Source organism: Poecilia formosa, unplaced genomic scaffold, assembly GCF_000485575.1.
Source record: "Poecilia formosa unplaced genomic scaffold, Poecilia_formosa-5.1.2 Scaffold30, whole genome shotgun sequence".
Classification (NCBI taxonomy): Eukaryota; Metazoa; Chordata; class Actinopteri; order Cyprinodontiformes; family Poeciliidae; genus Poecilia; species Poecilia formosa.
The window spans coordinates 1,821,429-1,845,255 of record NW_006799969.1 but is presented as its reverse complement, the minus strand read 5'-3'; the positions used below and the strand labels follow the sequence as shown (position 1 = coordinate 1,845,255).

General features: G+C 39.1%; 2 protein-coding genes across 3 annotated transcripts in view; one reads left to right on the top strand and one right to left on the bottom strand.

Moving 5' to 3' along the window:
* Positions 1-1,437: 1,437 nt before the first annotated feature.
* Positions 1,438-23,827, bottom strand: part of dnajc17 (DnaJ (Hsp40) homolog, subfamily C, member 17) — a 35,030-nt gene continuing 12,640 nt past the window's right edge. The window contains exons 7-11 of the mRNA XM_007549216.2: positions 23,339-23,382; positions 20,783-20,860; positions 18,844-18,924; positions 17,483-17,602; positions 1,438-1,665 (exon numbers count right to left, since the gene is read on the bottom strand). Coding sequence (XP_007549278.1) covers positions 1,540-1,665; positions 17,483-17,602; positions 18,844-18,924; positions 20,783-20,860; positions 23,339-23,382 — 449 coding nt within the window. The 3' untranslated portion in view covers positions 1,438-1,539. The remainder of the gene's footprint in view (positions 1,666-17,482; positions 17,603-18,843; positions 18,925-20,782; positions 20,861-23,338; positions 23,383-23,827) is intronic.
* On the top strand, positions 3,538-13,690 carry LOC103136102 (cdc42 effector protein 3). 2 transcript variants are annotated; one of them, XM_007549213.2, is made up of 2 exons: positions 3,538-9,101; positions 11,278-13,690. In XM_007549213.2, exon 2 carries the CDS (start codon positions 11,356-11,358, stop codon positions 11,953-11,955), a length of 600 nt encoding a protein of 199 aa, XP_007549275.1. In that variant the 5' UTR covers positions 3,538-9,101; positions 11,278-11,355; the 3' UTR covers positions 11,956-13,690. The 2 variants fall into 2 exon arrangements, with proteins under 2 accessions (XP_007549275.1, XP_007549276.1); XM_007549214.2 differs by lacking the exon at positions 3,538-9,101 and adding an exon at positions 9,123-9,358.

Here is a 23,827-nt window from a genome sequence, read left to right as displayed (position 1 = left end):
GAAAGATTTGTACGTCAAAACTTGTTTGGTACAAGTAATGAGGTAATAACTTGTCACATTTGGCCACATAATGGTTGACTGATGAACATTACATCATGGAGCTATTTTCACAGCTTGTTTTGCTGCCCAGCCAGGCAAATCTGGCATTTTTAAAACCCAACAAGACTAAGCACGCACCCATGATGTGTCGTGAATTGATGCTTGTTGGTGTTGCACAGAAAAAAAATAAGCAAAACCAAAATATTTCTCTCTGTATGACAAGGATGGGATTTGAACAAAAAGTCAAACTTTTTTTGTGATTTCTGACAATCTAAGATGCTGAGTATGTAAATTAACGAATCGTCAAATATCGTAGGTGTCTGCGAAAGTTGTGAGGAAAACAAATCTGGATGTAATGGTGAATTTAAATAAATTCAAATATCATTGGAAAATTAACCAAGTTCAGTAATTCAGTCCAGAAAGTGACACACAAAGTGATGGATTTTAGTTACTTATTCCTGTTCATGCTTAGGGTTATGGTTTTTGCCACATAAGAATTTACAGAAAAACTCGATCCGTCAGTCTTCATGTTTTTGACTGAATTACAAGAAGGAAAATAACTTTGAAATACACAAGACCACTGAAAAATAAATTTTTAATTCAGAAATTGTCATCATGGGAAAAGATGCCGACTTGACCTTTGTCCAGTGGAAAGTCATTGAATCTCTCCATAAGGAAGGTAGACCAATGGAAGGTAATAACTAAAGAAGCTAGGTGATCACAGAGTTTAGTTTATAAGCATTTTACCGGAAAATTGGGTGGAAGGAAAACTGTTAAAAAGAAAATGGTGCACAAGCTGCCAGCAGAATTGAGAGGATTGGGAAGCATATCCAGCAGCGCCACAGAGTGATCGCATTCTTGATGCAGTAATTCGCCCAACATTTCTGGATTAAATATCACTTTTTAATACAGAAATGAACATTTATGTAATGTTCCAACTTTATGAGAAACAATTTTTGCTTTCTTTAGGGATTAACAGTCAGCTATAATCATTAATTTGATGATTAAAAAATGATAAATGTATCTTTGTTTTTAATGAATCACTCTCATATGAGTTTCCCTTTTTGAATTCTTGAAATAAACTTTTCAATTACATTTCACTTGAGATTCACCTGTGTGATGATGAAATTCATCCACAGGTCAAAGACCACCCACAAATCATACATAAAACATATTAAAAATAATTATAAAAAAATTACTGACTAATCTCGGTTTTAAAGCAAGACAGAAAACTGAATTAATAGAAGTTTTATAATTTCAAACTAACAATTACAGCGTTCTCTCCGGCCTTTTTGATAAGCTTTGTTTCAGTAGCTGTGTAGTGTGGCACTACATACAGCAGGTCTAACTTCTCTACATTGCACCTAGTCATACATCATCAACATACAGGCGACAAGACAAATGAAAACACTGCTTTATTTTATCAAAAGGGTTTATTTTCCACACTATGTTACAATAAAACAATAAAAGAAAAACACAAGAGGCTTTATGAAACTAAAGCTACGACTCTGCAGCCTCCTCGTCGTCCTCTCTCTGCATCTCCTCGATGAGCCTCTGACGTTCGGCAGCCTGCCTCATCCTCATCATCACCACCGTCTCATAGTCGCGCTCATTTGAAAGGGAACCCTACGGAAAACACAGATGATACAATGGGAAAGCGGGGTTTATCCTAGTGTAGTAGACAGAGTTAAAGAGACAGTTTTTGGCTTGGATCTTAAAAATCCAAATGTTTTTTTTTAAATATAAAAAGACACAAACAAAGACGCATTGTTAGGATTCAATGGCTGATTTTACAAATGGATGAACAATGGGTCAAAATGATGCATCCACAGGCATTAAATGGAAATGAACGGACAGGAACACAAAAATCATAAAATCCGTGCACTGGCAACAAACTCACAAAGAAAACAGCAACTTTAATTCAGGAAGGAAACCATGTATTAAGACATTTATTTGATCCTGATGTGGCACAGATTAAAATCACATTTTGAAAGGACAGAGTGGCTATTTCTCTGCAGCGTGAGCCATCCTTTAGAAGGATTATATAAAAAATATTTTCTGTGCCAAGAAATTGTCTCCTTACCAAGACACAGTGAAACGCAGGATAGAGTGTGTGTGTGCATGTGTTCTTTAAAGGACACGAATGAGAACAACTTAAAGAGAAGATGTAGGGTTTTGTCAATCTGGTCGCTGAGCTGAGACATCTGGAAAGCATCACGGGGACTCCACTATCCATGTGCAGAGAAAGGCACAGGGTAAAAGTGAGAAGGAGGAAGAGAGCGGAGGGTCTGTGAAGGGAAGCTGCCCTCCACTCCACCCCTGGGTTGAGGAAAGCTGCTATTATCATTCCAATAATGTGAACTCAAGCCCTTGTCTGGCACGCAACTATGACATATCACGCGAACGCCATTAGGTAAATAAACAACTCCTGCATCTTCAAGCTAAATAAAACATAAGTATAAAAGAGCCAACTTGTCAACATAATGCATTCCTCCTCTATCATGCTCCCTGCTGGAGAAACCACCAAACTGCGCCCTGAAAGACTGCAGGTCTATAACATTTTACCAACATACAGTCCAGTAGCGCTAAAGGAATTCTGATCACTAGCAGGTGCTATATGGGAAACGTGATGCATCCTTTTCTCGAAACGAGCGATGTTTCCTTGCCTGGGGAGTTAGCTTGCTATTTAGATGCTCAGCCAGTGCATCACCCTGTAACTAAACACTGATACAGTATCCATGTGTACGTGTGTGGGTGTCTGGTGCTGTAATGCCAGAATCCAGCGTGACTTGGAAACCATAAAACACCACCCAAAACCAGGACTTCCAACTCAGAGATGCGTGTTATGACAAACACAATCACGGAGAGGACTGTGGACTTGACGGCAGAAATTTCTTAACAAGTCTTAAAAAGTCATGCCTAAGCGGGCAATAGCAGTGGAACATTTTGTGGAAGGAAAAAGTGTGGTAGGAAACAAGTGTGCAAGGAAGAGCCTGTGGCTGGAGTCAGTGCTTTCACACACACATATCAAGGTTATGGGCTGCATGAGCAACAGTCTACCAGGAAGTATTTAGACCACTAATTGTTCCCCTTTCCTGATAACCTTGGCACCTGTCCTCGCTGTCATTGGTGCCAAAAGAAGGTTCGGTTGAACCTTTATGTTACTTTGCTTGATTGCGCTGCAGACCAGACTGAAATTATGGACGATAGGCACCAGAGCTAATTACACAGACAAGCTGAAGGCTGCAACCTCAACTTGCAAAAAAGGAAGTAAATTATATTTATGCAGCTTCAAAAATTTGTATTCCACAAAAAAATGAAAACACGATTAAAAAGACAATATGAAATTACATACATACATTATATATATAATAAAGTGGCACTTTTTATAAGTTTTATGTAATATTAACATTTTCTGAGACACTACATTTTTGTAGGTTTTCAACAGCAGTAAGCCATAAACATCAAAATGAACAAATGTAAACACTTGAAATGTGTAAGAAAAAAACCTACACGAGTTTCACTAATCTACAAAAATCATCTTTTCATTCAAATTCAAATCTTGTGATATGTTCCTATACGAAGAAACAACATGACAATTAGCTATATGACATCAGCACAGATGATTTCAGTCCTGCCTGACCCCAGAACAGTTATGGCATCCTGAACAGCATCAGCTCCGTGAGTCAGCCAGTTTAACACACAGCAGGTGGCCACTGTGTTCCCCCAGCGCAACTCGTCAGATCCACTTCCCATTACGCCACTCCTCTTGGTACGTGTGAAGTACAGGCGACGGCGTGTGTATGTGATAAAAACGACAAGTTACAGCACGAGTACGATGAGCGCGTCTTGTTAAAATACTTGTCATTCCATGCTGCGAGCACTGCAGCCTGACAGATTACAGAATAATGGATTACTCACTGATACCAGCAGTCATTGGAGAGCTTTATGTAGACAGTAGCTGAGCCAAGAAGTAACTGGACAGATATCCGAGACAAGAATGGGGTTTTCCCCCCTCCAAAGCCTTTTCTGTGTTTCAGGCTAACATTTCAGTGTGTAATGCAGTGTGGTCAGGTTAATCACGGTACCATTTGTCTGGAGTGTGTGTGCGGTGGCATAGCGTGTGTTTCTGTGTGTCACAACCTCTGGGTTATGTGATTTATGGGAGTCGAACTCTTACACACTTAAATTTAGAAATCTTTTTGATGTGTGTGTGTGTGTGTGTGTGTGTGTGTGTGTGTGTGTGTGTGTGTGTCAAATGCTGGAGCAACAAAAGAAGGGCCAAAGTGGCATTCCTGCGCAGACGAAACGTAAGCGTCGCACTCAGTAGTGAATTAATCATCACTCATTATAAAACACAGAAGATGTATGAAGTTATCCAGTTTCTGTTGGTTAAAAACAACTGAAACACTTGCTCATATGTGTCTCTTGTCTTCATGTGCGTCTTGCAAGCATTTGACTGTGACAGTCCAACATCTTTTTTTTGTTTGTTTGTTTTACTGTGCAAGTCACGTAGCCAAAGAGAAGGACAAATGCAATTCAAATACTTCAACATAGCACTTATGAAAAATACCATTTGAAAAACAGAATGGCAGTAATAGCAAAAAATGAAGGAGACTCCCTCCTGATCTTCTCACGGTACTTGTACCTAACTTTCAGACTAAATGATGATCTCAGAGGAAGGGATAATGACAAAATGTGATTTTTTTTTTCTCCAGTGTAAAGCAGGCTGGATTGTAGACCTTTGTTTATAGATTTCAGAAGGCATAAACAGATTATGAATTCGAAAGGTAAATCTTTCAGAGCTTCAAAGCTTTGTGTTTTTACGTATGAGCAACGGTGCTTTCGCTCGGCATGTGGTTGTCGGTGGTCAATGTTTTAATCTGAACAGACTTCTGCTTTATGGAGTCAGAGATTGCCTTTGGAATCTGCAGAAGTAGAAGAAATAAACAGTGAAATGAAAAATGGCTACAAAGACCTTACCTCCTGGCATTTCTCTATTTGATGGATGGGCTTTAAAAAATAAAAAAAATCATAAAAAAATGAAAAGAAGGGCCTCTGCCTCGCTTGATTTCCAACAATATATTTTTGCAAAATTACGTCTCACATATTTGGGTTCCTGGAAAAGCTCTCTGATTGCAAGATATTCTTTAGTAAAACAAATGAGTTTGTGCAACTGTTAGGCTTCAAATCTTTAACCTGAAGGCTGTCAAAAAGGCTGAAATTACAAAAATTTTAAATGCTTCATTGGATTGAAGATTTCTGCTTTTTGTTAACTTCATTCCCTCTTTTAAGCATTTGAATGAGTTGAAGCCAACATACCATGATTTAAACGTGGTTTTGTATCCAGTAATGACTGCTTTAAAATGATATATTATTACACCTGCTTTTCTGATTCTTCTTAAGTAGAAAAAAAAAAAGTTGCAGCAGATATGCAATTGGCATTTTTTTATTTAGTCCCAAAGGAATAAAGGTTTTCAGAAAAAGAAACTGCTACGGGGTTGCAAAAAGCACGTCTCATTTCTGTTGCCAACTTCTGAGAAGTTCAATCTGATTCATCAGCGTGTGTGTAAATAAAGCCAGGAAGTTAAATGTTTTTTGTGATCCAATTCTGATTAAAAGAAAACAAAGGCTTCAATCTTTGGTCCTATCATAAAAAAGCATGACTTTAATGTTGTGGTTGAAGAAGTATTGTCTCAACTTGCCTTTTCATCTGAACCACGATGACTAAGGTGTGCATCATTCAAGTGAGTTCAAAAGTAAAATACCTCAGGATTGTGATCTAAACAGAAACTGGGTCAAGCAGCAATGCATTAAATCAGTATAAATAAAATGTTTTTTAATTACATGATTACTGAATGTAAATACTGCTATAAAATTTTTGGTAACCGTTTTCAGAAATGCTAGGGTGTTTTCCTGTATTCTCTATTTTTATTCTTTATTTTTGTCTCCCACTTTCAACTTTCTGCCCCCCCTTTCCTGTCTTGGCTTATCTGGATACCCTTCTTTCACCTGGAAAATATTGACAAAATTAACAATATCCTGCCCAAGAAACTAGTCCCCTCCATGAAGACCTCAAAGGCTGGTCAGAAGTGATAAACTGAATCTGACTGCATTTTATTAGACATCACTCCGATTAAATGTCTGCACTGCCAAAAAATTAATTTGATTGATTTTAATTCAATTTTGTCTGAATTCCAATCTACATTGGGTACCGTGTGTCTTGTATGGTACCATAAGTTCACGTTTATTGTGAGTTGATTCTATTTAAAAAAGGAGAACTGAAGGTGAAGGTGTGGGTCTGTGCTGGACTGCATCCCTCATTAAATGGTTAAATTGATTGCACATTGATTAACACAAACAAAATAAGCAGAAAAAACCCTGTATTTACCATTTAGGATGATCAAAACACTGTGACACTGCAACATTTCTCTATAAACACCTTGAAAAGTCAGGTTTAAGCTGTTCCAAGAAGTGAAAAAAGGACGAACCTTAGCTTCAGTTTAAAACTTAATCCCAAATCTGAGCTTTATATATTCTAGAAGAACCATCAGTGAAATACAGGCCGACTGATTTCAGTTAAGCTATGTGTGCCATCTTCGACATGATTTAACAAAGTCTTACTTAAAGGGAATCAGACAAAGCAAGCAGTAAATCCTGTTTAAGTGCAGCTCGTCTAGGAGCCTTAGCACAGAGGGAGCTGAAGAACACACAACAAAGGGCTCGGGGAGGATCCACCAAAGCCTCAGTTTGGGCTTCTAGCACCAGTCAAAGCAATATCTGGAAACACTTTTTTATTTTTTATTTTTTTGCAGAAAGAAGAAAAAGCATGATTTCAGGCCCAGCATAGCTGCATCAAACCACACTGCCCACCATGGTCTGGCCTTAGAAAAGAAGTTTATACTGAAATGAAGTTCAGGCTAAACCTAGCAGTCTGGAGGCTACATAGCATGAGAACACCATCAGCGGAACAAGCCCAGCCTCTGTCAGCCTGCAGGTCTTCTGAGCTCACTTCCAAATACTGCGTTTAATACAGGCTCTTCAACCTGAGTGCCTGCTGGTATAAAAGCAGCTTTGTGGCTGTAGGTGGAGGACGGACGTTTTTCTCATAAGGGAGATGCTGTAAAATGTTCTTTCAGACTTGGCTGGAGGTTCTAGTTTCATTTGCGTGAGGAATTGTGTCTGGTCTTGGAGACTGTCCTGGCACTGGAGCATGGAGCGGGAGAAGAAGAGAGGAAAAGCCGGCACGCCTATTGTTTATTGGATGAATTTAAAAGGAATACTGAAAAAAAAAGGATTTCTCCTTCATAACATGCATATTTAAAATCAAAGAACAAGACAAAGCTGTGTACAAAGCTCTCCTCCTTTATGCCTGAACGCACTGAAAATATTTTGACAGAATTACAGTTGAAACCAGATGTTTACATACACTGTATAAAAAGTCACCCATCCTTTTTATTCTCATTGTTTGCTATCGAATCCAACTAAAATTTTCCTGTTTTAAGTCAGTTGGGATTACCAAAATTATTTATATCCATGAAATTCAAGAATAATGAAAGATCATTTGCGAGAATTTGAATGACTTTCTACAGAGGTCTACAAGATAGACTTGACCTTCTACGCTATATGACTGGGGTCAAGCGTTTTGAGTTTTCTTCAAGCTTCTCACAATAGCTTGGGGGATTTTTGGCCCATATCTCCTGACATGGTTGTCGGATTTGTAATGCGCCTTGCTCACTCACACACCCTTTCAGCTGTTTTCACAGAGTTTCTATGCGACTAAGATCGGAAAGTTGTCATGGTCACTCCAAAACATAATTTTCTTTTTGTCCTTAAGTCACTTTGTTACTATGTTGGTGATTTGCCTATGGTGATTGTCCAAAACAAAAAAAACAACATTTGTGCAGAAAATTTAGTTTCCTGGCTCATGTTTTGAGATGTTTCAATATTTCCAGATTATATTCTTTCATGTCATCATTGACTTTGTGCTATGAATCAGTCCCTCATGAACCACAATACCCCAGAAGATGACCCTGCTACCCTCGTACTTCACAGTTTCATGCATCTCACAAGAAAACTTCATGTTTTATTCCAGCTGTTTTTTTGGGGGGAAGGGGGGTTTAACCACAAGTTATACAGTCAATAAGCAAATGCGACTCTTGCCATTGACTATTAGCAATCAGTACAACAGAGCAGAAAACGTGTTGTTTTGAGACGGTTTACAGTTCGTTACAGCCTCACCATACGAGGGCAAACGTAACATGTTGGAGGCGTGAGAATTGGAAACAGCCGGTTATTTCAGTTGTGAAACCCAGGGTGCCTGTTCAGACATGTCTGTTGTTTGATTATACAGAAAAGCCAAAGGCCTCCATTCAGGCAGAAGAGCCTGTGGAGTGGGGTTGACTGTGGGGCTTTACACAAGCCAACAGCAGACGGGAAATCAGGAAATCAGCAAAGAAAAGGGATAATAGCGTGGAGATTAGAGATCTGTTAACCCCCCTCCTCTTTGTGATCAACCTGTTTGCTCACCAACTACAACTTCCTTTAATAAGCACGCAAACAGTGGAGCCTAAAACTATTTTTTTTTTCTCACCTCTCTCTTTCAAGCATATTCTCTGGAACTAAACCATCCAGCAAAGTTTCAATCTTTACTAATAACATGGAACATGGAAGAAATGAGCTGCTCCAATTTGCCACCTACTTCCCCCACAGGTAAAGGGTGCAGCCAATCAAACAGCAAAACTCAACTGTAACACCTATCCCTGCAGGGCAGACTTGCTCTGCAGTCACGATGGTGTGTTCTGATGACTTGCAGACTTTCTGAAATAGGCTGACTTCACAAAAACTGAGACAAAAAAACAAAAAAAAAAAAAACAAGCAAAGCCTCCACCTGGATGCCCTTGTACTCTGACCTCCTCTGGTTTATCATTTACGCAAGGAGGCCTTTCACAAGCAACACACCTGGAGGTGATTCTGCAGCGCAATCCAGATTTTATGCCGACTGAAAAGAAAAAAACGATTCATTGCCCAAGAACTAACAGCGCTCTCTCCAGCTGAAAACGGTAAGAACTGTTTCTTTGCAGTTAAAAGTAATTAATCCTAAATGAAATCTTCTTTAACCTTCTTCGGGAATAGGCTACACCTTTGTGTCAGTGTTTCAAAGCTGGGAAGTAAGCATTGCTCTCTGATGAATGACAAGTCTTATCTTGTCGACGAAGAGCTTGTGCAGTTAGAAGCAGCATAGATTCCTGGCTGAGGCGGGTGTGCATGTGTGGGCTTATAATATCCCGGATTTCTTTTTTTTACAGCACCGAGACTGGTAAGTTTATATAGTCATCCGTTTTTAACTGTTTTATTGTTTTTAGTCAATCCAGACATGCTTCTTGGAGAGAAAACCCATTTCATTATTTATTATGGACCTGGAGCTGAGGAAAGCTCTTAGAAAGAGAAGCAATAGCTAAAAGGTCTCTCTTGTAATAGAGATCTTGGATCTCAATGAGACAACCTGTGTAAATAAAGGTCAAATAAATAAAACAACTGTGTTCTTTTGGTCAATCTGTTTTATTGAGCTGAACTTCTACTTAGCCATGAGGTGTTTCCTCACAGCTGAATCATAACACTCCTCTTTGGTTGACCTGACATGTTTGGAAAGGAATGCTGTTGTGTCCACACTCTTCAACCTCCCGCTGCTGCTAAAGTGCCGATAAAACGTTTTACAGCCCGACGGAGCATGTTTGTTGAAGTGGCTTACAAATTTACAGAGTTAGTGTTTCAAGTCACGAATGTAGAGCTAATGTGGGCAAAGCTGTAAAAATCATTTACTGCGAGGAGATTATCTAATCGACATGCCAGAGTTGATGAACAGGGCTCTGGTTTTGGAAATAAAATGCTTACAGGTCACGAAATGCAAATACTCTTCCTCTGTTAGATGCTACGTAATTACCGTTTATGCAAGATGTTGCCTAATATGAAGAATTTAAAACAGAGTCTTGGATTTGAAAGATATCACGGTTGCTATAGATTTTGTTTTACAAAACAATTCTTTTCCAGACTCAGTACTTTAGATTTTTCCCAGAAAATTACGGACATTCGAGTAAAAGGTATTCATTTAAAACTTGCTTACATGGTCAAGTGGTACCATCTGCCCAAAGTAGCTTACGGTTTTGGTATAACATGCACAATAGGGCCACGGCCTGGGATGCATCTGAACATAAATCACATCCATTTTTAAAATCTATAATTAAAAAAAGCCTCCTGGACTAAATGCAGACTCTTTAAAATCTGATTTATCACTTCCAGTAATTTTATCCTTTTATAAAAATGTCCAAAAATAGAGGTTGTAATGCTTTGTTTGGCACTTTACAGTCAGTTTCGAATTAAGAGTCCACTCGGTTCGTGAGTGAAAAAGCAAAATGGTGATGGATAAAGCGATACAAATCAAGATAAAGCACGTGCATTTAATGTAAAAATCAATTTAAAATCAATCTACCAATTGAAAAAATAGACTTTCATCAGTTAGGATAATTAAAGAAAGAAAAACATATGGAAAAACAAAATGTTTTTCTCCCCACACTGAATTAAATTTTATTTCTACTATACTTACTGGAATGTATTATAAAAGCTAATAATTACTGACTTTTCCAGTCTGCATAGCAAACCTGAGATTTTGCCAAAAATAGTGACATTGTTAGAGGAATAACTGCATCTAATTTAACTTTACTCCACCATCTGAGGTGATTACAAAAATTGTCTTCACTCAATCCACCACTTTGTTTTCCACATCAAATTTATTTTGATTTCTGACAGTTAAAGAGAGAAAAATGCATCCTTCTTTAAAAACTGTGTGAAGTGATCCAAAACACTAAGCAATTACTCTTCTGGTGTTTGCAGTGTTTTGCTTTTCTTACTGGAATTCTTAAGTAGATTAATAGACTTCCTCTGGAGGTTATGCAGAAGACCACACCTGCACATATGGGAAGAACCTAGGATTTGGAAAATAAATATTTATAAACAAAGGCTTCAAAGCATTGCTGGGTCATCCTTCTCCTGCCAAATAATACTAAATTTCACTGCGCTACGATCGAGTCCAACAGGTGCAGTCTCTAAACAATGGCTGTCAATTCTCATTAAATCTGAGAACAGACCTCTGCACTTACATCTGGTGCTGAATACCAGAACGAGCACAAGCTCAGACTATCATTTGCTAAATCCTAATTGTCTTTTTTTTTGTTGTTGCAGATGGCACTATGTATTTAGGCTGTATCGTTTCCTGAGGATTCACAGAGATCAAAGTCTAACTCCAGTAAATCCATCAGGATGCCACTTAAAACGTCGCTGTACAGAAATCCATCCTCCAGCCGCTGGTCCAGCAGGATCTCAAAGAGGAGAGAAGTGCTATCTGTCGAGATGATCAGTCTACCCCTTGGTGATTTCCGGCACGTCTCTCACATTGGGAGCGATGGCCAAGACGACAGTTTTGGAGATTTATCCTTCCTCAAAATGGGTCACGGCCTGCTCCGACAAAGTTCCAAGAGTGAACAGAACCTCTTCCTGAGCTGCAAGCCACCGCCAAAGCCCCCGCGTCTGAACCTGGATGGAACGGAGGGAATGCAGAGCCCCGAGTGGTCTGTGGACCAGAAGAGAAAGAAGTGCAACTCTTTGCCTCTTCTGGATAGTGAGGAAGAAGATAAGTGCGAAAACGAGGAAGTGGATGAAACGAGGAATGACTTTGCTTCTAATCAGACTTGCCGTCCTGGATGTGGCAGCGTGGGTTCTGATAGAGATCAAGAGTTCACAGGGAGTTGTGAACACATTGATGAATTTAAGGATGAGGACAGTGGCTTCTCATTCACCCTGGACCTGGGCCCTTCAATCCTGGAGGATGTTCTTGGGGTGATGGACAAACTGCACAACTGAAGAACCTTGAACAACTTGGTAAGACACTGGCTGCTGGAAAATGAATTTAACTTAATACTCCTCTTGGGACACAACTTTGCATAACCATGAGGACACGATAAAGTGTAGCAAACACTGGATAATTTTGCTTATAATTCAATTTGCGGGCCTGGTCCTGGTCTGCACAAAGAGTCTGCAGAGAGCTGTGACCAAACTGGAGATCAATTTACGAGGACAGTAGCTCTTTATTCAGCCTGGATCTGGACAAACTCATTCGTGAACAATGTTCTCCAGATCATCGACAAACTGTGCAACTATGCGAAATACTGACGTCATCACTTCTTTGGAAGACCCAACACTGTTTTATTAACAAGGATACTTAATAAAGTAAAAGCTTGTATTTGCTGCTTCCTAAGATCCTTACTTGCTGCAGTGGTAAAGACATTCTCAAACAAACAAATGAACATCTTGTTACTCTAAGGAGAACATGATGTTGTTCATAGAACATTATGGTAACCAGCATTTGCCAACAACAGAACGGTAAAGATATGAACTTTTTTTTTTTTTATGTCTGGGCATTTCTAACTTCATCTACATTTCCTCTTTACTATTATAACCTCCCAGCCCACACTCAAAGCAGCTGTTAGGATTTAAGGGTGTTGTGTTTAAGAAAAGAAAAGCTGAGGCTGAAATCCAAGGTCCTTGAGCTGTGATGTCTAGAGTCTTGGCGTGCTTGCCCGTCTATTGTGTGCACAGGGCAATTCTTCCTCCGCACGCATCCTGGCGGCCCCACTCGAAGGTAGAGCAAGGTACCCCCCATTTCTCATTCCCAGCAGTACAGTGAAAACAAACATTTCGCTCTGCTTCCAATAAAAGCCAGCCAGTGGTGGCAGGTTGGGCAGCATACCAAGCCGGGCCACAGGTCCAAGACCTTATAAGAAGAAAGAAATGGCAGAGCATGCTGTTTTGTTAGCTGCAAATCAAAGTGCGATGATCTGGCGGATGGCGCTCAAGAAAGAAAGTGGCGGTGAGTAACACTATACATCTACACAAGCAGGGAGGCTGGAGAGGAAGGGGGAGACGGCAGAGGTCCTGATGAGGACTTAAACAAATACATGCTGCGTCTCATGTATATGCATCGCATTTCTTCTCACGTCATCCAAGTGGGAATTTGTGCAGACAGTTGAGGTCTACTAATGAGGGGGGTTGAGAGGATGATATGTGGGACAAGCCCAGAAAATGTTAAATTCCTTTGCACCCTAATAGGTCAAGCTGGGAAATACAAAAACCACAGATGCCCTGCTTCAAGCAAAAGACTCAGTATTGTATGCATGTCCAAACAGAAACAGCGTTAATCCTGGGTACATCTGCATTGTATCTCTGTTTTGGTGCCTGATGTTTTAAACTGGATACCTCTGTTTCTTGTATGTGTTATGACAAAAGTTATTGTGAAAGCATTTTTTGCATTGTAAAATCTACCGGTTTGTACTTTGATTTGGTAGGCAAAAAAATGTACACCATTCAAATCCCATCATTGGTGGTTTTGTGGATAAACTGAATGGGACTGTTTACACAACAAGGGGCCGACATGTACTTGGCTTCTCAGCAAAAGAAGCCAAAATGGATGGATTATGTTTTGCATCTCACTGATGTCCAAGCATTTTTTTTTTTTCCCCCAGTCTTGGGTACAAATAATTCAATGTGGAAATGGACGGTAATATATATTAAAACATGTCTGTTTTTACCTTCAAAGATATTGCATTACAATTAATTTAAGAAAACAACTGGCTTAGATGATTTCCATTGCTCTGAGGCATGCCTAAATCAACACAATAAAGGTGGATATTGCCAGGTGTTGCACCACTCAGTTAAAGCTGGAGCCTTGTTCGCGACAATGACTCACAATGATTATAGCTCAATTTCTTCACAAATGAAAAATAAAAGTGCTAAGTAGGGCAGCTGCAATGAGACAAAATTGTAGACCAAATAAGAGGAGTTAAATCTTCAAATGTATGTTTATTTTCTGTTTATATAAAACAGGTAAGCTCCATTTAATAACGATTAGTAGTCTGGGGGGAACTGGATGAACTGGAGGGGCATCAGATTAAAATGAACAGATGCTACAAACAATACCTGATTATGCTACATTTTGTGTTGGTCTATCACATAAAATCTCATTTAAATTAATTGAGGTTTGTGGTGTAATGTGGCAAAATGTGATTAACGTTCACAAACATTACTAAATGTAAATATATGTCAAAGTGAAACTTATGAATTCATCTCACAGCTTTAATACTATATAATAATATTATATAGTCTTGAACAAAACAACGTAAAATTAAGTCAAACATTTTGACTTAACTTTCAGAGCCATAAGAACTAAACAATAATACAATCTGGGTAAGCGTATCTTTTTCTTACACATTCGTGTCCGAAAAGAAAAGGGTTCAAGCTAGATTTCAGCATACCGATGGCGGGGCCACACGCTACGCATCTACTCAGACAGAAGGGATATTTTCTCAGAATCCACTTTTCAGGCACTAGGAAACCAGCACACTGGGAAAAAAAAGTCCAGGAATAGCTCATCTGATGCATCTGGTTCTGTCGTGACAACCCCGAGTTGACTCTGGGTCTCGATGGAAGAGGCAGGCATATAAAACTCTGATTTAAATGCTGTGTGATGTATTAACCTTAAATAATACGATATTCTAAATTGAACCATGAACACACAGTGATTAATGCTGAGATCATCTCCCAGGAGACCCAAGCATATGTCTTGGCAGACATCTGTGGAAGTACTGCAGTTACAGTCTATCAGTTATTAGACTGTAAGCTATACGGTTGGCCACGTGTGAATCCTCTTTCTGAAGCTGCAAGCATGAGCCCGTCTTAGACGAGATTTAATTTGTAGGTACAGTGGCGTTAGGCGTGAATTTGTTTGATATGGCCACCAATATGTTGAAGGAGACAATTTTATAAAAACATATTTTGGGGGATTCTTACAGGCAAACAGAGCCACAAAACTGCTCAAATTATACATTTCCACCACCTGCTTGTTGACTCTGGCAGTTCATAAGATATTTTATCCTTTTATTCCAACTTACAAGGCAGAAAATTACAGAAAAAAAAAAAAAAAACAGAAACCATAAACACGATTTCCTGACAGGAATTAAAGAGATGAATCATGCCATGGCATCTCTTCTCTTTTGTGAATTGAAACAAGTTTTAACACCGTTATTAAAATAAAGGAAAGCGGTCTGGAGATTTACAAAATGTGTTGGCTGGCGGACTGAAAAAAAATAAATACATCAAAAACCAGCTTTTTGGGGAGGAGTTTGAACTTTTTATGAGTTCAGGAAAAACGGAGCCAGTATTCGTGAGATTAATCCGTAAACCTTTTCTGTATCCAGGAGTTTATGGAAATCCATTGTAGAGTTATGGCTTTTCTTTCTTCAGGCCACTGATTAATACGTCTACATTTATATCCTTGAATAAGCATGATGTATTGCATGAATTTCACTTCTTTTGTGCTTCACTTAGAAATTTCAGCAGGTCCAGCATATTATTTAAATTGATGTTTTGTAAATAGTTTCATCCAAAGTGACGGCAAAAAGATTGAACCTAAAATGCCTTCTTTTATCCGAGTAATGAGGGTTTTTTTAAATTATTGTTAGACAAATATTAAGATTTTATTTAGTTTGTACGTGTTAAACATTCTTAGAAAGGGATCATGATGGAGAGTATTACACAGCTCCCTTCTTTATTAGAAAAGCCCCATTGACTCCAGATGCATGTATTGAGCCAAGAATGCAAAGGAACGAGAACTGGGGTGAAGTCATCTGTGTCTTTAAGCTCTCTTTAGTCCCACCGTGGCCTGCCGAGCACTGTGTTTGGACTGATGAGGTTAAAGAAGCAAGACCTGACCCACTTTGACCCTATGTAGTTACAGATGGCCAAAGCTGGGGAACCAGGGAGAGAGATCAGATGTTTAGATCACAAATAGATTTTTTTTGTTTCCCCAGAATCCACCCAATCAATGCCCACTACCTCCAGACAAAATCTACAATAGCTACAGTGTATACTGTAACTGTCTGGCATCTCTTAACGGACAAGTATTGCATTGAGGGCCAAATGAAAAATTACCCAATCAAAATAACATTTTCATACATGGTTGCAGAGAAAAAAAGATTAAGAAAAAAGTATAAAAGAATCAGCTTTGTATGTCAGTAAAGCAAACTGAGTTAGTATAATAGCATTTAAAAAGATTAGAATGACAAGTCCCAGTGCGCAGGCTGAGTCTCGGGTTCTAACCCCATGTAGGAGGTCTGACACCCCTCACTGGGCTGAGGGTTGAAATACAGTTCACCAGAAACCAGAGACACAGATAAGTGCAGAGAAAAAGTCCCCTGATTGAAAAACATTTAGACATTTTTGACAGAGAAGCTGATGAATTTAGGAACGAAGTTGTGCAGACTGGATCAATCTTAAAATGCTTAAAAAATCTCAGTTGAATTAGGAAATGTCTTTTCTGGAAACTGTAATGCACACCCACACATGAGATGTAACCTTTTCCCTACAAGAACTCCTTTTCTCGAGGGCTTTTTGAGACAATCTCGCCAGACCAAAGGTGCAGTCAACGAAACCTATTTTATCTGCAAGTGGCATTCTGTGTGTTTTTTTTTTTTTGGTCTCAATAGGTGATGTCTCCATCACTATCTCAAGCCCTCTTCTGATTGGTGTATCAACATCAACTTGTCCCTCCAGCTGAAACAGGGAGAGGCAGAGGTGGCAGAACCACCAGAGCAGAGGAGACAGGTTTCTATTTGTTACTTAATAATAACTAACTTATTTGAAATCATTATTATAGTTTACCATGTCCCTCTCATGCTACAAAAAATTATTTAATAGATATTTCCCTGACTATTTTACAGGGATTTGAAAAATAAAATATTACAAAAGCTCAATATAAGAAGTTGCACATCTTTAAAGGACCCAAGTAAAAAGACAAAAAAAAAAAAAAATCTAAACTAAACTTGAGGATAAAAAAACCTAAGGATTAAAGTTCACAAACACCAGTATAAATACACAAAAGCTTTTCTTAAAACAATCCTGAGAGTCAGGCTGACATGTTTGCCTGTCATTATTGCACAGTGCCTCCCCTTGGCTGCCGTGTGAAGTGAAGCATTCCTGGACTCTCCCAGGTCAGTTACATTAATGAGCACCCAACCAGGCTCTCTGAACCAGTGAGAGGCCACCGCCTCACCACTCCAAAACAAATAAACTGAGGTCCACTTACCCGACCACACTGATTGTGGCCAAAAAGAACAAAAGTGCAAACTCTGGGGCAACATTTGAACCGCTGATATGGAAGAACAAAAAATAAATAAATAAATAAAAAATCTGAACATTTACATAACTCTTTCTACAGGGAGGTTAATATTTTTGTTGGAGAAACAGCAACCAGCAATACTTTGTAACACAGGGGAGTTCATGTCCTATGAGAGCAGAAGGGAATTTAAAAGAATACATTTCTGTGTTATAAAAGTACCTGTGAAGACATGAAATGGCCGGTTTGGGATGCTGCAGCGACAACCTCAGGCTGTCCTTCCAGCCACGTAATCTTCAAGGGGTTACCACTCAGCCCACTTTCATTTTTAACAGCCAGTTCCTAAAATGAGATATTTAAATAGTAATAGGATTAATTAAACTACTTGATCTCTATGTTTTGCATGAAGTTGTAATAACCTTTGCTAAATGTTGGTTTAGCAAAACAGATGCACAAACAGAAATATTCTGCTACAGTTAAAATTTCCTGTATAATGTGCCCATTTTTTTTTTTTTTTTTCAGATTTTCTCATATTATAAACCATAAACTTCAATGTCTTTTATAAGGTTTTTGGGGTAAGATTAGCACTAAGTAGGGTATAAGTGGAAGGAGAAGGAAAATAATCCAGAATAAAAAAATAAATAAAATAATCTAGTTATGAAATAAAAATCTGAAACGTTTGATGTGAATTGTCCCTTCAACAGATTCAGCGGCTGCTGGTGGTAGCATCATGCTGTGCAAATGCTTTACTGTATCAGGGGCAGGCAGTACTGTACTTAGCTTGCCTACAGTTAATGAGTCAAGCTAAGTACAGGGCAATCTTAGAAGAATACCTGCAAAAGCATTGAGACTGGATTAAAATGAGGATTCACTTCCCACCACAACAATCCTAAACATACAGCAAGAGCAAAAGTTGTACAGTTTAAATAAAGTTATCTTAATTTGCTAGAATTGCCCAGTTAAGGTAAAGACTTAAAACCAATTAAGAATCTGAGATATTAAAATGTATGTTCACACCTGCTCTCAACAAAGTCCCAGTGAATTTGAGCAGAGTTGTTGATGCACAAGGGTTTAGTGCAATTGCAGATTTTTATTTGCTAAAAGAAAAATGTAGGAGCATGCAATTGTGCAGGTCTGTTTGCACAAAATCCCAATAAAAACACATTGAAGTTTGTGGCTCAATGGGTATAAATACTTTCGCAAGGTTCTGAAGCCACGGAAATGCCACGATCACTGCCTAAATCCAGTAGACTGACAGAAATGTTGTGTTGAGAGGAGACGACAAACAAAGGAACACCAAAGCTAAAAAGAGCCTGCGGAGCCAGACAATGGGGAACAATGACTCAAGCGCTTCAGTTCGATGGTTCCAATCAGTGCAACAATTTTGAAAGCACGGGATCATTTTAGGTCAAAGACAACTTCTTGGTGTCCGGACGTCTGTCAGATGTTATTCCTAGTAATAATCTAACTCAAAACTCGTTCTAAGACTGTGTGGCAAGTGATGAACTAATGTGGTTCAATTCAAAAAGTCTCCTAAGAAGATCCTAACCAGAACAGTAAATGTGAAGGCCTCGGGTACTTACAGCTGCTCTCACAGATGCAAACTCCACAACAGCACTTCCTTTCTTCTTACTCGATACGATCACATTTAAAACATCCCCGTACTAGATGACACAGCAGGAGGATAAAAGCATGAGGTGGAAGGGAAAGAAAGATGCAGAACATTTGAATTAGTATTTCCTTTCACAGTATAATCCATAACCATGAAAACAAAAACATATGTAGAGTCAAGATTCAAAACAGTGCTGAATATCACAGATTTGAGAAATACAAGTTCACAATTTACTGACCTGGAGAAAAGTTGTTGTTTTTTTTGTTTTTTGGATCACATGTATTCACAAGAAAAAACGTATAAAATATAAAGTTTACACACCCGAGACAAAGGCAAGTTTAGGTGATGTAAAAAAAATAAATCCAACATACAGACTCCAGTACCACATGAAGAAAACTGTATCATTTGGAACAATAGCTGGATGAAACAATCACCTTTGTTTCATCACACCATTACATATTCAGTCACTATTTTTCTTGAAGACGAAAACATTAGTCAGGCTTGGATGTTTTTCTTTGAGAGAGAAAGATCTGTCTTGCTATTCCAGATCTTAGATAGGACGGCAAGAAAGAAGCCCAGACATAGAAAAAATATAGGTGACTATTGTTTCATGCTGACTCATGACAGCATCCTGGACTAGTTTTCTTATCTTTTCATCAATTTTGGGGGGGATTTTCAGTTCTTACTAATGTCACAAATGCACCATAGTTTCTCATCTTGATTATAAAAGTCTTCACGATGTTGAATGTTATGTCTAAAGCTTTGGAAATTGAACTACACTGAAATTAAAGTGAAAGTAGTACTGGAAAAATTTTTGCAGCAATTAACTCCTAGCTACATACCTAAGAGAGTAAAAGAGGAATAGGTCAGAAATTGATATTTTCTCCCACAGTGGTTGCTAGATGATGGAAATAAAGACAGGTTATGATAAAATTGCTTTTTAAGACAGTATTAGAGAATAGAAAAGATTTCTTCTTATATGTCTAGCTCTATCAACTCTACAAAAAGGCCATTTGGCATTAACCTGTTCCCTGTTTTAGCCTTTCATGGGAGCAAAGAGGAGGGGGAAAAATTCAGCTTTCTGGGAACTCGAAACTCTAGGAATGCAAATGCTCACTGAGGACACTCTGAGTCCAGCCAACAGTGACAAAGGAGAGTCTCAAAAGGCTTCTATTTCACGAAATATAAATATCTTAACATATTTTTTTTGCCCCTTTAAACAAAGATTTGTTATTGCAGGCAGCCAAAGTACACAAGTCCTCTCACGTACGCATACATGCACACTCATAACCGTCCGCATTTTCCCACAGAGGGTTGGCTATTTCTGCTTATCCAAACCATTAACTGTCACTCACTCATGGTTGCCATTAAAAACATTACATATTTTCTTTGCCTAGAAATTCAAACAGGAACACTTTTTTTTAAGACCATACTGGATGCATTCGTGAACAGAACAAATTCAGCTGTATTACTTTGGGCAACTTGACGTCACTGATACTTGCCCCATCCCAGTTTGAGGCCAACCTGCACCCCACCAAAAACCCTCATGACAGATTGTGGCAGAAGGTGGTGGTGGGTTGCATGAGAACAGCACATTTCCTAAAGTCTCCCTTGGTACCGTTTAATCACCTGGTAAGAGGGGCACAAACAATGCCGTGCATGGCTTTTAAAGGGCACTACAACATTGCCCTCAGCACTTTCACTGCTACAAAACTTAATAGGCCTTGTTTAAGGGGAAGTGTAAACAATCTAGAGCACTGATGTCATGCAGGCCTCAAATAAGGGCAGACTTTTGCGTGCAGGTTGGTTCAGAGTTAGCTCTTGAAGCCCTAAGAGCGTGAAAAAAAAGGATTTCAATAAATTATAACATTTATAGCAGATCAGCACAAGTTAAATTTCAGGACACCCACTTTGTGAAGCAGCTTAAGCAGAACGTCTTGAGAATAACCTCCATTCAGCTCGTCATCTTTCTTGCATTTCCATTTTAACTGCAAAAAATAAAATAAATAAAAGAGGCCAATATTAGTCATAATCACTTTCAAGAAATAAAGAAGTGCATGATAATGGATAATCCTTAAAGCACAAGTGATTAAACTCAGCTGCAGAGGAGGCAAACCGTGCCAGACAAGTTTGGCTCTGATGAGAAACAGAGAGCTGAAAAACATCAGGACAGGCTGAAGCTACGGGAGAAAGAACTGGTTACGCTCTTGAAACATCGGCACTGAATCACCTGCAGGACCTGCAGTCAATTTCCATTCATAACAGTTTTGGTGGTGCACGAATGGAGAGAAGCTTCTATCATGGGCATCAGAGACTGCATGGGGACTCGCCTTCAAAACTGTAACTTAAACTTCTGCAGGTCGACACCTGAGCTTGAAGATCATTACTTTAATCTTTTGATACAGGTAGTCAAAGATAATCCACCAGCCTCTAAATAAAATCCCAAACACTAAACTGCCTTCAGGAAATCAAAAAAGAGAGTCCAGCTGTGAGTAAAATAGTATCTGTATAAAACTTGGAATAATTTATTTGGCACCAGAGATGCTCATAGCAGCTCTGGAGGAGCCGCAGAGCTCTGGTGGAAGAATCCTTTGCCGTGATAACTATTAGACGTCCACTTCATAGACTGGGGGCAGAGAGGGATGAAGAAGGCTACTGTTAAAAGACAGTCAAAAAAGTCACATTTGCAGAGTGCCATAAGCACCCATGTGGAAGAAGGTGCTCTAGACAGAATGTTACTTTTCTGGCCTTTGCAAAACTCTGTGTGGCAGATAACTAACACATCATATCTCCTTGAATACATCATCTCCCAGGCTATACTCTCTAAAACAAAAAAAACATCTAGAAAAGCATCACCTACAGGAGGAAGAATCTTTTAAGCTCTGAAAAACCTGTAGCCAATTTCCATTCATACCTGTTGGTGCAGGAATGAGGGATCTCCTAAGGATGTGTGCATCAAAAACTGGTGAGTCACCTGCTAGACCAAGTCTCACCAGAACACCGATTATTCACCATCCACTCCCACAGAGTCTGATCCCCATGCGTGTCTTTTTACATATGGGAAATTTCTACTGCTACGGAATCTTCTTGAAAATTCAATTCGGCATGAAAGCGACCACAGAAGGCAACATAATCTATTAGGATACTTTTTCCTTCTTTATTCTGTTCTCAGGTCCTGTCACTAAATGCTGAAATGAGTTCCCGTACTCCTTTAAAAAAAGTGATATTGTACAACGTCTCATATTCACAGACAAACCACAGCAGAAAACCGGCCAGTTTTATGGCAACTGCTGCTGAGAGCAGCATAATGAATGGCAAGCACAGGGGGTTGATTCAGTTCCAGCAATCTGCTCACTGTCAAAGAAACACATTTTCTGGGAATTTTCATATCCATGTAGCATTTTTACAATAATTATCGCTGAAAATGTACATTCCCTCTTCCAGCAGAACTTTCTCCTTGCTTAATAATAACTGTCCTAACCATTAATCTTTAAATTAGATGCTCAGATATTTGTGTGATGTGATGTTTCCAGCCCACAAAACTGCTGTTTTTGATCATGACTTAAATAAATTTACAAACAGTAAAGATATTAGTGGAAAAGATCCAAGTGGCAAATTAATGGAAAAGCCTGGTAAATAGTAATGTTTTAAAGCCCATGATGAATTGTTCAGATTTGCTGAAAGATTAATGATATTCTTCAATAAAAATGGAAATAAACACAGAACACTAGTGGGTGGTTTCAAAAGGATATTGAAATACGCAATCCTAGTTTTAGACAAAATAGATCTAGATGTTTGGTGCAGGTGCAGATTTAAATAAAATTGCATAAAGACTGAAAAAAACCTATGATCTCTACTTTACTTCACAAAATAGTTGAAAAGCTTTCCTTTCCTTCCACTTCTCGTTATATCCTGCTTTGTTTCAGTCCAAAGAAAATCCCCAAATCCATTGGAGTAAATGGGCAAAAGGTCACAAAATGTGTAAAAGCTCAAGAACACTTTTGCAAGAAATCTAAGCTGAGAAAAGAACATTTAACATTTGCTGCGACTTTCTCGTGTTTGTGACTGTGGTTTGGGATCCTGTCAATAAAGCTTTTGTTTGTTTTTCAAGCTGAATATACAAAAGTCTGGGGATATTGCCGCTGCTTTAGATGGCTTTCAATTACTAGAACCAGGTTTAGGGTGTAAACACATTAGCTAACGTTCCTTGCATCCGTTAACACGCACAGAACCAGGCCATTTCCAGGAGGAAATATATTAAGCCTTCTTTTGGCATAAATATTGGTCCCCTGACAGAATCGTGCCTAATCGGGAGGAAGTGGTGTGAGAGCAACATATGTGCTAAGTGATGAGACGGCATTTGTGGTCTCTGAACAATAAATTACAAATAGCTAACAGTTGTGTAAAATGTATACCAAGCCCCCCATTCTGATTTCCACAGACTGCCCTTAGGTGTTGAGTCTTACCTTCAGTTTTGGGGTTACGTTGCTCTGGGAATATCTCTCCCCTCCTGAGTGTGAGAAAAAGCATTAGAGACGGTTGAGACAGTGAGGTAAAAAGACAAAGGAGCAACTGTTTAATTGAAATATGGTACTCAAGAGAGTCGTCAAGGGGCTTGTGCCGAAAGACAGCAACTTAGAAATGGCTCCCATGTGGTACATTTTTTTGACTTTTGGAGACAGGGGAGGGCTGAGTGCGTGCAAACAGAGGGGACTCAAAGTATGTACAGACGATGAACGAGTAATTGCACACCCACAAAAGAGGGTCAGGTTTACATCTCCAGAAGACTCCGCCGCTTAAAACAGCGAAGGAAAAGAAACGAGGTCTGACGGACAGTTCTGTGTGTGCGTGTGTGTGTGTGTGTGTGCGTGTGTGTGTGTGTGTGCGTGTGTGTGTGTGTGAGCGTGCGTTTGGCACTTTGCATTCCTATGATACTTTGCCAAGACGCGTGACTG

Bases quoted from the DNA above. Each gene is read 5' to 3' on its own strand.
- LOC103136102 (XM_007549213.2), top strand. From the start codon at position 11,356: ATGCCACTTAAAACGTCGCTGTACAGAAATCCATCCTCCAGCCGCTGG.